Below are 16,796 nucleotides of genomic sequence, written 5' to 3' on the forward strand. Positions count from 1 at the left end.
ATTTTTTTGGACCATTTGCCTCCACTTTGGAGATGGGATGAGTGCAACAATAGCAGGGAGGAAGTTGGAACTGAAGGTTTTCCCTGGGAAAGCCAGAAGAAGGATTTCTGTCATCTCACATTGTGAGCTGGAGAGGAACTTCCCACCCATGGACACATTCGCTTGTTTATAACTGGACCTCCCAAGAAGTGAGACCTAGGAGGAACTTTGAACTTTGACCTGGACATCAGAGTCTGGCTCACACTTCTATCCATTAACTGCTGTTAGCTGGAGCTTTTTTTGTGGATCAAAGGAGAAGAAAAGCGCTGCTCTCCTAGTTAGCATGGGTTATTCTTTAAACGATGGCAGATGGGAATGGAAAGTCGCTCAAACTAATAATTAAACACCAGAACGGAAACATATAAACTGAAGGACAGGGTATGCAGGTCAAAGCTGAGGAATAGCTTGACCTGTCTGTTATGATTCATACATGATGTTATTCACACGCATGTACGTGCAACCAGCACAAAAAGGGATGGAAATTCATGTTGGCCACGTGTAATATGTGCAGCCAAGATGCGCATTGCCCGCACGTAAACATCTGAAGTTTAAAAAACACCTAAAAAAAAATCAACTATTTGGTGGTTTCACCCAAACCGTAAACCTAACCTTAACCCTTCCTCTGAGTCCATGTGGCCAAGAAAAAAGTTCAGCTCTGGCAGCACGTGTTTCGAAAATTACGTGCGAATAGACACTTTCTAAAGAATATTAAACTAAAAATTATATTTCCGAGTATTACTTTATTAAAATCGTTGTGAATCAGGGGCAGAAGAGAAAATGGCGTTGGAAACAGCTTGGAGGTGTGACATAGAAGCTTCTACGGCAAGCCACAAGCTCCCTTTGATGCATCCACTTCTAGACGACCAAATCCATGAACATCTTTGCATCTGGCTCAAAACTGTACGACTCTTCATTTTTGTTGCATCGGTAAAGCTAGGTGTAGGGGCTGTAAGCTAGCGGGAGAACGCGTAAACAGATGGATAATGGGAAATGAACGCAGACTTACTCCGCGCCACAACTTGGAGGTAAATTTCTAATAAACTATTGCCGCTCTGCAAAAACTGTGTTACATGGTTTTTGATTTAGGCTAAAAATGGCATAATCCCAATTAAAAGACCACTGGGAATCCTGTGAAAACAGTTCAAAGGATGACTGGAGAGGGACTTTGGTTGGATTTTCCTTGACAGTTTTGCGTGTGGAGGACGCAGCTGTAGCTCTGAGGACTGTGGGAGCACAGAGCGGCGCTGTCCTGGGGTCAGCTGCTCAACAGGAGCAGGGCCTTTTCCCGCTGTGCAGCTCAAGAGATGTGCTACATAACTCTGAACTCAAATACACATTTCCATCTTTCTATAAATCAGATTGAACATGTAAATCAACAGTTTCTTATTCTGTTGAAGCTTTAAATAATTCAGTAAATAGCTGTGAATAACCGGATTAGTAATTTAGTTAATGTCGCACATTAGTGCTTTAAAACTTTGGTTTGAGTTATGACAGATTTCTTTTTGAAGTTTTAGAAACTTCTACCAGGTCAGCATTTCATACAAGATATTTCTAAATTTACAAAAATAAATTTTTTTCTTGGCCTTTCTATGAAACGATGGTTTAAATTCTACCTGCACCTGATTGTACAAAAGAGGGGAAAAATCAGCTGTATTCATTATTAATCTGAAACAATTGGAATCGTTTAAAATTATTATTGTACAGAATCTTTTATTTACAGTATTTTACATTTTCTTGATGGAATTCGTCACGTTACACATTACACGTCTCAACCTTACTAATCTTGGTCTCCAATAAGGAAAATATCCTTTCCTATGTACTTCTTTTGCAGCAAAATCTGAGCCTGAACAGGATCAAGAGCTGCTTGGTCTGTTGTAAAAGAAGCTGAAAACTGATAGGTAGTGGCAGGAAGAACAGCATGTATGAGATGGTTAACATCTCTGCAAACTGAGCTGCCAAGTCTCTTTATGTGAGGAGAGAACATACTGACATCTGCACTTTCTGCTCGGGATTTTGTTCAGAGCCACAAGCCATGATGTACTAATGTACAGCTAAGCACATGGAAATTCTGTGACAGAGTAGCTCGTACTGCTTAATGTACAGGAAGTATATATATATATATATATATATATATATATATATATATATATATATATATATATATATATATATATATATACTGTACAATTAATGAGTAAAGAATAAACCAATCACCATTCAGTGATTCCTCTAACAGAGAAGCTCCTACACTTTGTTCCAGAAGATTTGAGCAAAAAACTCTGCTTTACACCACAAATGGTTACTTTTAAAAGAATGTTTACTTAAAAGAGTTTGGGGAATTCATGCCTGTGAGTATATAAAGCTGTTCATTTAGTCAGCAGTGGATATTTAGGTTGACCGAGTGTTAGCATTAGCAGTTCTATGGGAAATTCCATTATATGTTAGCATCAAGCTAGCGGGACTGTGACTGTAAAGCGCTTTGGGCCTTGGAAAGAAGGTAGAAAAGCGCTGTATAAGTATACACCATTTACCATTTTATGGCCTAAAATCCGATAACGATATAATTCGCGGTATATAAACAAATAGCAAAACAACCAAACACATCATTTCCATTTCAATGCAACAGTTTAAAAGTTATACTCCAACTGACCCTTGTCGACGTAGGAGGCAAACATCAAACATAAAAAGGCTCATCTGATTGATCAACAACGTAAACGGGTCCTTCTGATTGGTTAAATGCATAAAGGGATTTATTTCATTTGTTCAATATTTCAAGCTGCCATGAGATTGTTTTAGCACATTTAAGGTAACCATTTATTTTCGCCGTCTTTTGCGATATGCATATTGCACAGCTTAATGTCGCGATAACGATAAATTTGCGGTATATTGTGCAGGCCTAGTTATCATCAATATGATGTGTGTTTTGTATAGCGAAAATCAAACGCAGTTGTGGTTAGAAAATACATAGACACTGTATCGGTTTACTAAAAAGTGGCAACATTTAGCAAACCGGAACCATGCTAAAGATGTTTAATGAAAGTTCAGCTCCAATACTTTGTAATGGCGTGCCTGAGTCTATGTTAGCTTGTCATCAAGTTCATCCTGATCAAAGACTGATGGAAGCTGATCACATCAGTCAGTCAGGAAGCAGCCAACATGAGGCGCTTTGCAGCAGTTTAATTGGTTTCATTGCAGGTGTTATTAAACCTTTTTCCTCTTGATATTCACACATGATCTGACTGAAGCATATTCCATACTGACAGCAGCACAGAGCTTAGCCAAATTCTGGTAAGAGGGAAACTGACATCACAATGCTCAGATCTTCACTTAACACAGTCTAACCCAGTCAAATGTTGTGATTCCAGCTCAGTTATGATTATTCTTTAATGTCTGGCAATGCTAATGAGTATTAAAACTTTGGGTTGTTCCATATCAGGATTGCTGTTAAATCTAAAGGGTTTTCATGTTGCTATAATTGTGTTAATTATCATGCACATGGAGTTTTCTTGGATAATAATTTCCCTTTAAGCTCCATTTTGTTTGTTGTCTATGCGGCTCATATTATATTGGTCCATCAGTCTGGAAGCAAAGCTGTTGTGATGTTCTATGTTTTTTCTCACAAGGTAAAAAATGGTTTCCTCAGTGGTAAGTTATCTGTGCGATAGCACTGAGGGGGAAACTGTTAGGGTCGTTTGTTTTTGTGATCTGACAATTTAGGCCTGTTAAACAATAAGCAGACCTTATTAGACATGAGGGGTTTTCTCGTAGCTTTCCTCCAAAACTAATGTCGTCATCTTTAATGAACACAACCAATCTGCTCAGGAACGACTGAGAGACTGTCAACACAAGCCCCCAACACTGATTTCAAAGCCAAAATCTGTGGCAACCTTTACACCATCTGTGCTCCTACCCTGCAGTAGAGACAACATTTGTTGTGTATATATATGAAAACACATTCATAAAGTAATACAGGACACTAGACAGCCTTGTATTGATAGATAACTGCTGAAAAAAATCCTTTTGTACTAGGCCTGCACAACAAATTCATTCTCTCAGTCTTACGCCTCAATCGTCCTGTCCCCTTTGCGCAAAAGTAGCTCCAAAGCATGATGTTCCCACCCCCATGCTTCACATTGATGTTTTTGGTATGCAGTTCAGCATTCTTCCCCTCTCCAAACACGGCGAGTGGCATTTATACCAAAGAGTTCCACCTTGGTCTCACCCGACCTCACGACCTTCTCCCAGTCCTCCTCTGGATCATGCTGATGGTCTCCGGAGAACTTTAGACGGGCCTGTACATGTTCTGTCTTAATCATGGGGAGCTTCCCATCACTGGTTTTCATACAGATAATGGGTTCAAACAGGTAATGAGCAGAATAACAGCAGTTACAGGTTGTTGTTGGACAAAATTCTTTGTTTGTCCGACCTAAATCTATATTTCTGCACCATTATGCAAATACACTGTGATTTCCTGTTTTTTTAACATTTGGTTTCTCACAGTTGAAGTGCGTCTAATATGAACAGTGCAGACTTCTTATCTTTTAAGTGGAACAACCTTCAGAATGGGTGACTCATAAATACTTTTTTTTGACCCTCTGAATATTAAAATTGCAGTGTTAGCAGGTGGGTAAACAAGCTATTGCTAAAATACTGAGGTGACAAACAAGCCATTTGATCATGACTCACAGTTCTCAATCAGACATCCGACAAAACATCCCACAGCGTCGGTGGAAATCCTCCTGACCGCCGCAAAGCTCAAGTGGTCAATCCTTTCATCGTCCTCCATGCAGAAAGCAATGGTTTTCATACCTGATGGAGCCGTGCATATAGTTTGAGCATAGTGCGTGGGTGTGTAATGGTGACTAATCCAATTTGCAGTCTTATTCGGGATCTGTAGATGTCAGTGAGTCCTTAATCTGTTGAAAGGGGGAGAGATCCTTGCAGTCTTAAGCTTTTCTCTGTCTGCTGATCCTCGTGGTAATAGTTTTTTTTCCTCTTCTATTCTTTGTCCCAATGAATACGAGGAGTAAACACACGATCTTTCTCATCTGTATCCCATACAACACTCACCTATAAATGTGAGATTTGGGAAAAGAATTAGCTTGAGGCTGTTGACAGCTGCTTGGTGGACAGGAAAGGGCTGGACTCACGTCGATCTGTTTGTGCTCTACTCGGCTACTCCTGATCCTCCTCTATCCATTCACTTATTCCCAGGGCTTGGGTTGTTTGTTGCCAGGGGTTACTCTTGTTGTTGAGGATAATGTCGGAGTACATGCAGCTTTCGCTGGCCCTGTGCAGAATTGGAATTTACACGGTAAGAAAATGTCCAGATGCTGCTTTTCTCTTGTTTGACGGCAGTAGGGGTGTGCTGTGTTGTGTGTGCACGTCCAAAAGAAACACCACAGGTTCAAAATCTGGTGCTGTTGACAGAGATTCTGTTAGAGCTACAGTGATGGCTGCTTTCCTGTTTGTTGGTCTCTTAAAGGAGAACATGCCTTGCTTCTTTACATGGTAAAGACTACAAAAACAGACAAAAACAATGGTGTAGTCTACATCTGCTGGTTTTAGACGGTCTGTTTGTCTGCGCCCAAGTCCATTAATATAAGAAAGAGAGTTCTGGTTGAAAAGAAAATAAAGACTGGCTTTGTTTGTAATTCTGAGTTTTAACAAATCAATTGTAGGATTCTGTGTGTTACCTGTAGTTGATAATATTTTGCATATTGTCAAGTTGCCTGTTTTCTTACCAGTTGGTGCAGATTTTGTCATAAATGATTGTTTTAGTGACAATGTTTTGTGATTTTTATTTTTTTATAACAATTTCTACTAAAATAAAATACACATTTCTGTTCAAAATTTTCCAAAATGAAAATACTTATTAACTTATTGATTTAAGCTCTCTTCAGATGTCAACAAGGAAGCCATAAATCCATCTGCATTCATTGCTGGAGGGGCATCGAGGGCAAGGGGGGCCCACACTAACAGGAATACAAAATCAACTCAGTAAATGTTAAGAAGAATTCGTTTTTCGTTGACTCTGAACATTTGTGGTGGTATCTCGTCATATTTGTCTTGTTTTTAAGCTTGCTTGAACATATTTTTTGTGTTTATTAACAGCTTTGTTATTTGTTTAGGATTAAGTGCTTATTAGACAGTTTTTCTTGTGGTTATTAGCATTGGACTGGTTGTCAAGCCTGTGCTCACTGAGGAATTTGCCATCTTATCTCTGGAAGTCAAACCATTTGGTTGAAACATTGGAAGAAAAGGCTTCCTTGCAGAGACAGTGTCTATGTTTACATACATGCAGGATATTACATCCAGCGCTTGAGCTTGTTTGGGATAAGATCTGAATTTTTAACATGCATGTAAACACAGTAGGTGTTTGTCTAGGGAGGGGATTTAAGTATTCATTCACCACAACAACCAGTCCTTCCCTATTTTTAATCTTCTACATTTGAGGCTTTGTGGTAGAAAAGTGCAGTAATTGTTTGAGCTGGCTTAATCATGTACTATTATGTTCCAGCTTAACAGCCGTGTGCAGTTCTCTGCCTTTCTGGTCTGGTAAACCAAAAATGAGTTTGAATGAAATGTCCTTACCTTTTTGTTTGCTCAAGATATTGAGATTGATTTTGGCAACCACTAACCAGAACACGACTTTGGTTTTTAATGTTCGTTCTTTAAACCTCTGACCAAATGTTGGTTAAAGAAACACTCTGTGTTTTTACCATGTTATTGTGGCATTTTTATGATCATGGATAGATTTGTGAGTATTTTTTTAAAATTCAAATCACTGTGAACCAGGAACAGATAAAAAAATGCAGTTGGAAAAAGAGCTTATTCGTTATCGCAGACCAAGATCATCTTTAAGGTATTTAATTTGCGGTGAAATGTCATCACTGTAGGAGAAGTGAGCGTCAAAGTACTGCTTTATAGTTGTTTTGTTCTCTACGTTTAATGAATCTGGTTTGGAAGTGAAATTTATGAATCTTTATGTGAAAGTATCCAACATAAGCTACAAAGAAAGCATGTTTATATCCACAGATGATTAATTTACAATTAGCTGCCCATCCAACTGTAAACTAATATTAAGCATGCAGTCGCTTCTTCTCTTCTATTTAAAAAGCTTCTATTTGATTTGATTCTGCATACTTACTTTTGAGACCTTTTAATTGGAATTTCTGTTCTTTTGGACCTTCATCCGATGGTTAAGTCCTTCTCAGGATCAAGCATCATTGGGTATCACAATTGCTGCTCTCAAGACCCTTGACCATTTAGAATCTAAGTGATTGTATTGGGCCTTTTGTGCTCTTCTCATTATGTTATTAATGGAGTGGAAAAATGGTGGTTCAAACCCCGAGGCCTCGGCCCCGTCAGTCACTTTAAGAGTCTCATGGCTGTGCTAAGCCTAATTTGGCAAGAAACCGTGGAGTGTGCATTTAGATGATGACCTACTTGGAGTTCACAAACACATAACAGACCTGTGGCACACGCGCTTCCAGACAGGAGCAAAACAGGTCATTTTTTTAAGTTTTAGGTCTAAAAGAAGGAAAGAAATAGAAGTTATTAACTTGCACTAGCTAAAAAAATCCACATGTATGTTCAAAACATAAATTGAATTGTTTATGTTAGAGACTTTAACTAAAATTGACAAATTCTGTCATTTATACTTCTTATCTTCATATCAGGTACCGGTCGTTGTTTTTACTAAGGACAATTGATGGGGACAGAATTGTTTTTTATATGCAGCATCATTAAACTCTGTTCATTTATTTTGTGTAATAATTGATTTTAACTTTTCTTTTTTAGGTATTTGCATTTAAGAAAGCAGCGTAAAAAAAGTGTGTTAGGTTTTGGTCCCAAACTTTCTTCCTGGTCTGCATGAACCTTAACCTGAAGGGAAGCATCTATCTGATCACATTCATCAAAGGATGTTGCTGCTGCGGCAACTCTCATTACATTTTCATAACACGATGCATTAAGCTCATTAGCAGGGGAAGCTGAAAACGCCTGCTTGAACTCAAATAAGAGCCATCAAATCAAACTTTATTTATAAAGCTCATTCCATACATTAGGAACACAAAGTGCTTGACAGAAAACAAACATCTTCTAAAAGAAAAATTCAAAAAAGACCTTCACAAAAAACAAGAGATAAAATAAAATAAAAACACACATGATGCCTTTAAAAGCTATGAAATTACAGGAAATGAACTGTCACATTTATAAATCATTTCAAATGAAGGTAGCTTTGCCTACCACAAACTTGTCATTTCCTGCTGTAGCGTCAGACTGTAGAGTTGTGTAGACGCAAAGATGGAGGGAGTAACTGTAGAAGAAACACTGAACCTTAATGCCATTATTTATCTGAATGTGGGAATTGAAGTGCCAACTAATTATAATGGCCTTTATTTAGCTTTTTTAGGACAGACCTTTTATGAAGTTTGTACAAAGATGACGTACTTCTGGTTCTGTGTAAGAGGGTCGAGCTTGACAGGGGATTGGATTGTGTCTTTGAACCCATAGCTGAGTGCTTCCCTGCTTGACACTTGGCAGTAATGGTTTAGATTGGGGTGTTGAGCACTAAATGATTTCCTAGCACGGCCATGACTGCAGCTCACTGCTCTTCCAGACGATTGGCCAGATTTGGTGTGCGTCAGCTACTGCGACTTTAACTTTTTTGCCTGAGAAGTAAATATTTCAACCGTCTTTGTTTTCAGGGAAGTGAGGAGGAGCATATCTTAGGGACTGAGTCTTCCAGCGGCTCAGAAACATTTTGGTTGATTTAAAAAAAAATGACGCTGAGGTTAATATTCTTGATTTTACCAACTTAACGATGTATGTGTTGTATAAGTGTGCATTATGACCTGTCGCCCAAAACAGGCCAGTAGAATAAAATGTACACAAACATTTTTACTCTATAGACTCACCCAGCATTCTACGATCTTTGGGATATTTTGTGCGGGCCACCTGTGTGTACATTATCCCCCCATATTCACGGGGGTAAGGGACCGGAGACACCCCCGAATACGCCAAATACGGAGAACCACCCACCCCCAGCGGGCAAAGAATGTCCGTCACCGAGCCTTACTCATCAAAAACCCTTCTGAAACATTTCTGATGCTTTGTGAAACACTAACGAAGAACATTGGAATGTTGCTCAATGTAAAGCTTTTTTTTTTTTTTTTAATTCAGAGCAATAGACTGTACCGTAGCGTACTTTATAACACACTTTAGGAGAGTCACTCTGTCTCTCTGTAACCAGGAGCCCGTGCTTCATCCTTCATCAGTTATCTGCGAGAGGGCATCTTCTTCCAGAAGCGGCCGCTTTCATCCATCAGTCATTCATTTGGATGATAATTATAATTATGATATGATGATAATTATCTTCCTCAGCGTATTGGGATATTTTCCGTCCAGTTATGAGTCAGCTGAGCCATTCAGGAACCGGTAGAAGCAGCTGTTGCTCGCTGGGAAATAATCTTTAGCAGCCTGCTTCCTCGCCGGCGTGCCCTTCATCTTCGCTCCCGTCCTCAGAAATTCCAGCAGCATCTCCTTTGTATGCAAAAGTCTCATACTAGCGTCCTGAGCTGTCTCAGCTAAACTGAAGGAGTCCCTTGACTGAAAAAAAAAAAGTGAATACATGAAACCACAAATATTGAAATGCAAATACACAGGGAAACACTACCGGTTTGCCGATTTTTTGCTTGATACTCTTATCTGTGTGTAAAAACATCTCATTTAAAATGATAATCTGATTATGACATACAAGACGTTTCCTTTCTTATTTTTGTTATTTGGATGGTGCAGCCTGCAGCTCCTGACAGCTTCCTCTGTAGTACTAACGCAGTAACTCACATTACTTTGTTTTAAAAATAACTTTAAGATCAAAAATAGTATAAAAATCAGCCAACAACAACTTTTAAAGGAAATCCTACTTTTGAAAGAGTGCTTATTGTTTATCTTGTTGTCAGGAAAAGGTATTTTAGGCCATCTTATCTTTAGAAACTTGTTTCACTTTTTTCCCACAGGGGTCTATAGCAGACGTTTAAAGGTTAGTTTGTTCCAAAATTCAGTGTAATGATTGCTTAAATGAATGGTCTGTAGTCAATATTCCTGTTTACATGTTCCCTTTTTTTTCTTTTGTAAATGTATTTGCCTAAAATAAACTGGTTGCAGTTCAGTAAATAAACAGGTTCCGATTATTTTTTAAGATATCCGGATTCAAGAGTTCCAGTTATTGTTTTAGCGGTTGCTATGGTGTCACAAAATCGACGTTCTCCAATAATAAAACCTTTTTCTCATGGCGTATGAGCAGCATACATGTCTAATCTGCATCCGGCATTTTGAAAGGCAGGATGGGAGCAGCTATTGCCCCCATCCTGAGCCACGAATGTCCCACAATTTAAAATCACTTTTAGAAATGTGTGACAAAGACACAGCTATAAGTACCGGTAACCTGCCCACTTCTGCTTTCTTCTGCTGTCACTTCTTATCAGTTCTGTGGCTTGAAAACTTTTTTTTGGCTGGAGTTGATAACAAAGCAACACAAAACGGCGTTAGAAATAAGGGGGAAAAAATGGTTGTCCTCTGGCAAGTAATATTTGGTTGTCCTCCCCAATTTTTGGTTGTCCTTCGATACCAATATTCAACAGCAACGAAACCTACTCAGATGTCAGTACTTGCATCTTTATTTCTTCTAGACATCTAATATCAACTGCCTCTTATGATGGACATTTGAAAAACTCTTTCAATATTAAAAACAAACATTTTACTAAATATTGAAGCATCTGGTTACACAAAGGACTGGCATGTAAATCATAGACTGTTACGGTCAAATGAAAATACTTTAGCTTACCCTATAATATATCAGAAAATTGATTACATTAACCAACACTGTAACCTAATGAGTATTTTTAAAATTTAGAACACTTTTATGGACTGGGACTAGTACAGCATTCCAAATATAAAGTAATATTTATATGTGATTAAAAGTTATAATCTGAAATAACATCTATTTCAAATATACACATGTGTAAATGATACCATGTTTACATTGTGCGCTGCAGTAGCAGTAAAGACTCATATCCCTGATCTTTTAAACAAGACATGCAGGTGCAATGTTGTCATTTTGCGATGTCTTCGGGCGTACTCGGTCCGTTCGGAAGTCACGTGACATTGTTGCTGTACACTGGGTTTTATCTTAAAAAGTCCGACTTCGGTTTCCCAAAAACTTTGAAAAATAGTCGAAAAATACCAAAATGTTGGATGAAAGACCAGGTTGTAACACGGACAACCATCAGCTTCATTTTTGGTTGTCCTCCGTGAAATCTGGTCGTCTCGAACAACAGGGTAACCGCTTATTTTGAACGCTGCAAAAATTCATCCTGTTGGTTTGATTTTGGCTCATTTGAGGCCAATTGACCTTTGAGCACCATGCAGGCCATGAATTTAATCATTCTTTTCATTATTTCTGTAACCTAGAAATGCTGTAAATCAAGCTTAAGGTAATGCAACAGTGTATTACATTTCTGCTTTTATGCATGAAGGGCTTTGACACATTTCATCTGATTGATTTAAAGTATGAATCTAAGTTTTTGAAGCACGCTTTTAACAGTCATTGGTGATCGAATCTGCAGCATAAAATAAATGACATGAGATACTGTAACACTAATGACAAGCAGAGAGGAAAACAATAAAAAAGCAGGTACCAAAGGTAACAAAAAGACATTCCTGTAACAGAAATACGGGTAAAGAAAAACCCCAACAATTTAAAATAATAATCTAAAGAAAACAAAAAACTTTGCATTATTTGCATTTGAAGTTGCTGTTTTTCATATGTAGCCACCTCTCTAGTTTTTCTAAATCTAAATTCCTCATTTTTTTAAGTTTTCTCCAAATTGAAGAGGTACTTTTTAGTGATAAATTCCTCTTTGTCACCCTGCTGTGAGCCAGAGCCACATATTACACAGTGTAGGACAATGTAACGCATGAATAGGCTTCAGTTACTTTTGTAATCCAAGCTGTCCAATCGAGGAGCCGCCTCGATTTCATGGGTGTTAAACATTGTTTGTTCGCAAAACCCATAAATTCAGGGATCTGTCGGTGGAAACATCTAATGCACCAGTTTCATGAAACACTTTTAATACCATAAATATTGTATTATTGCCTTAAAAATGTTGGCAGCTTGGCTTTGTAAGATATGACCGTTGAATTGATTTGAAACTTACTTTAAATATTCATAGGTTCCATTAACCCATCAAATATTCTTATTTTTAATGCATAAGTGACTACATTTATTATCATTGCCATTTTGACTATAATGTATAAAAATGTAGAAATATTTCTTCACTGTCACAAAGAATTTCTTATCTAATAAAAAAGGTCTTAAGTTTGCACTTTTGTTTGTTTTGAGGAATAACCCACATAAGCCACAAAACCTACCTTTTTATGCAAAAGATTCATATATATCGTTATTTTTTATTAGATTGAGCGCAAACACAGATCAAAGACAAACTAATTTATTTTGCACAAATTGATGGGATGAAAACTTGTCATACGTGGAAAAAGTGAGAACAAATTTTTCATGGAATTAAAACAACGTAAGAAATACTAATAAACCATGCAAAGAACAGGCAAATGAACGCAGAACATGAACCGTGGGTGATTATTGCATTGTTTAGATGCAATTCATTAGTGATTCATGCATCAAGTATGTAATTTGAACGTTACATGTGTGTCATATATACAATATAAAAGTTATACAACGGTGGTACATGCAGGAAAAGTCTGTTACGTGGACATATGTGGAACAGTCATGGAAAGCCAGAAATCAGGTATGCATCTTGCAAAAATCACGCTCAACTGCATAAGATTTACCCAATAATTGCGAATAAACAACATAAAATACGCATAAACTGTGTAACCGACCTAACATTTTGAACAGTTACAAACCAAATTCGCGTAAAGAATTTGTCGGCCGAAACCCTTGAAGGACGTCTGTGCACGTAGATGAATGACGAACGCAAGAAGCACTTATGAATTACGTATATCAGGCATGTATCATGAAAATTCTACATAGTAGCCCTATGACACTGCCTTAGGAAAATGCAGGAAAAGTCAAATTAAACCAGCATGTGGTAATTTATACCTTATAAAAAAAGAAAAAAACTTAGACTAATTTATCTGACATGTCAGTCAATGTCACAGATGATCCATTCTAATTGTCAGTGAAGCTTGCATTATGCTAATTCAGTGTAGCTTGTGCTCCATTTACTAAATTTAATGGTTAAAATTTCTATTACAATATCAGAAACGCATCAGTTATGAAGTTTAAGCAGTAAAATCAGCCTCTGATTGACTACAGTTGCATTGAGTGGATTTGTTAACATGCGAGAGCTCCAACCTGTCAGTAAAAAATGATACATCCACTGTGTCAAAGCAAACGTCCACGGAGGCCTGTTTCCACCCACGTCTGTAATCTTCTTTCAGACGGAGTTAGAATGTCATTTCCTCTTCTAGGAAGGAGCTCCAGTTTATATTCAGAGCAGAAAATCCTGTCTGCCCTCAAAGAACATGGTTTAGCTTTGTTTTGTCTCTTTCCATTTGGGATAAAAAGGATTCCAAGCTAGAAATGATTGCGTTACAGCAATTGTCAAAAAGAGAACGTGTCAAATATTTGAAGGCGGCAATTTCCTTTCTACTACAAGCGTCAAACCATCCAACTGTCTAGACAGGCTTTGTGACAGGCAGCCTGTTATGGAGGGAGTTTATTTGTATCGGTTTATTCAGTCCATTACTGGCTCAGTTTCTTCGTCAGGCCAACGCAGCACAGACGATGTTGGTAACATTTCTAGCATCTGGATCCATTGAAGGACCTGTTACACCCATTTTTTGTGCTTAGCCTTGGCGTTGATTTCTTTCTTATAGATAGATGACTTTATTAATCCCACAACTGGGAAATTTCATTTCTGTGGCAGCAACACGACATTCAGAAATAATCTATATAATATAACATCAATAAAGGACATCACAAATTACATTTATATTAGATAATTAAAAATATTACTAAAATTATTATGAAAAATTATTATCAAAAATGAGATTCTTATTAAATAAAGAAATAAATATTAAATAATAAATAAATACAGCTGCAAAAGTGTAGAAAACATCCGGTCTGCAAAACATGTAAACTGTAAAAAAACATTACAATTTTTTTCAAAATACAGAAATAACTAATGAAGTTCACACCAAAAACAAAAACAAACAACTGTTCAGGAACAAAAAACAATTTAAAATTGAAAAACAACAACTACAACAAAAGTAAATGAATCAATGACTAAACAGATGATGATGATGGTTCCTAATGATGGTTCCCCTTCAGATAGTTTTTAACAGATCGCTTTATAGGTGCCACAAACTTTTCTGTCTGTGTATTTCTCCTGTCAGTCCATATAAAAATTAGAATGTCATGGAAAAGTGTATTCATTTCTAAAATGCCATTAAAAAAAACATTTAAAGAATACTTGATCAAGATCCACTGCTTAATTGATTTCAAGTATTCATTTGTTTATTTTTTACATAAATTAGGGTTTCAGCTTAAAACTCAGGATTAAAAAAAAAATTCAAATACTGTGGAGAAATCAGACCAAATGTAACATGACATGACTGTTTTAGACACCAACTGATCATCTACTAAACTCAAAGCACCTGCACAGGTTTACCAAATGTCATTAAATTGTCTCAGTTTGGTTCATTATGGAAAAGACTTCAGACTTGACAACTAGCCAGATGACCATCAGTGATGCCCTCCGTGGTCTGGATAAGCCTCAAAAGTTCTGATGAGTCTTGCTGTTTATAGAGCGCTGTGTCCAAGCAGATCAACGCATAGCCTGATAGAAGGGCACTAGATTTAAGAACCTGCAGACATCCAGAAAGAGAGGAATGAAGTGAGGCAACACCTTCAAAAAGCCACCGCATTCAGAGGCTTTTAGGAGATGAGCTACAACTGTTCAAGACACTTCTGAGCAGTGATGTGCGGTGAGGTTGATGGCTGGTGAGGCACTGACTCCTCTGGAGTTAGATTTACAATGAAAGAACTAAATATTTCACCATTCATCCAAGCCAACAGCTTAAAAAATACAGACAAAAACACCTTTGTCCTCCAGAGAATAGTTCTTTTATAGACATGGATAGAACTCTCTTCCTGTGTATAAATTATTCATATGTACTGTAAACAAATTAAAGTATACAGATGTGTTCAGCACACATATGACCCTCAGTAACTGTTTCTGGTGTTTTTCCAACTTCAAATTCTGGTGCTCTAATCAGCGTTATCAAATGTTGTCTGTGAAAATGATCATAAAAATAAAATAAAGGATTTTACTTACATTTTTTTCCCACTAACTCCCACTAACTCCCATTTAAAAACAAACAAACATTGAAAAACATGTTTGGCCTTACTTTTTGAGTCCATGTGTTGATCCTTCTCCACAAAAAGCTCTATGATCTGTTGGAAAAGCTCTTCCTTATTTTCCTTTATTTTATACGAGTTTCTCCCTCTCAATGGAGACAGACAACATTAAGGCCCGTTCACACCGGGACGAATTTCGTTTTACGCCTCGTGACTAAACAAAGGGCACCAATGAGAGTGTGCACACCGACGCGAAAAAACGCCACGCGTCAAAGCGTCAAAAAAAAACGCATCGACTAATGAGAATGGCGCTTTTGCACACGTGTCTGGAGCTTCTGAAGTTACAGTAAAACACAACTTGGGGGCGCTCAAACACAAAACTGCCTTGCTGAGCACACATACCAGCGCAGCTGTCAGCTCGCGTCTGCCCCCTGCTGGTGAGGCTTGCCTCACCTAAAGCCTTTCCTGTGGGCCTACAGCAACATTTTCAGCGCACGTCTCTGTGCAGTGACATGCGGTCAGGTGAGGCAAGTGAGGCACAGCATTACCTTTCATAATTGTGATAAAATAGAATAAGGTAAATTAAGTAAATATTATTTGCCACTGATCTGTGTTAAATATACATTTTCAGTCAACTCAACACGTTTTCCATAGTTTCTGAGGTTAAAATCGCAGAATTTGAGCGGTGTGCGATCTCAGACGGAGCGGAAACTCCGGGTGAGGCTCTGAAGCGCTGTGCTTCATGTCTGACGGCAGGACTCAATGTTCTGAGCCCGGGGCAACGGAGGACATGTCTCAACTGGGCCAAGGAGAAGAAAGACGGGCCTGTTGGCCAATGGTCCAAGGCCCTGTTTTCCGATGGAAGGGAAGTGTGCCTTTCATTTGGGAATCAAGGTCCAAGGGTTTGGAGGAAGACTGGTGAGGAGCAGAACCCAAGCTGCTTGAGGTCCAGTGTGAAATATCCATTTGATTTTGGGTTCAATGTCCAGCGCTCAATCCAAAATCTCTGCTACTGTCGACCAGAAATAGCTTGTGTGTAACTTTAGATTTGTGTGTGTGTGAAATACTTGATTTGTAACTCATGCAATACATTTTGTGCACCTCTGTGTGGACTTACAGTTGTGCGTGTGTAAATTATATTTTGTATATGTATTTTTTTTAATTTTTGAGTGTATATGTGAATACACAAATGCACGTACACACAGTTACAAAAAGATAATGTATGAGTTACAAACAAGACTTATGCACACACAAATCCAGGGAGTCCATTTTCTCTCCATAGTCCTAGAGAGGACTTTGTGATTCCTTCTGCCGAAGATCTGGATGGAGATGCAGATTTCATCTTCCAGCAGGA

At 38.0% G+C, this 16,796-nt stretch overlaps 1 protein-coding gene across 3 annotated transcripts in view; it reads left to right on the forward strand.

The window, feature by feature from the left end:
• arl15 (ADP ribosylation factor like GTPase 15) overlaps positions 1-16,796 on the forward strand; it is a 103,006-nt gene that overhangs the window by 698 nt on the left and 85,512 nt on the right. The window contains exon 1 of one of the 3 annotated variants that reach the window (XM_020705733.2): positions 4,742-5,353. The exons of 1 other annotated variant lie outside the window; for it this stretch is intronic. In XM_020705733.2, the coding sequence (XP_020561392.1) occupies positions 5,300-5,353 (54 nt within the window). In that variant the 5' untranslated portion in view covers positions 4,742-5,299. Of the gene's footprint in view, positions 1-4,741; positions 5,354-16,796 lie in introns of those variants that run through there. One more of the 3 variants, XM_011478867.3, reaches the window with a different exon arrangement.

Source organism: Oryzias latipes, chromosome 9 (assembly GCF_002234675.1).
Source record: "Oryzias latipes chromosome 9, ASM223467v1".
NCBI classification, from domain to species: Eukaryota; Metazoa; Chordata; class Actinopteri; order Beloniformes; family Adrianichthyidae; genus Oryzias; species Oryzias latipes.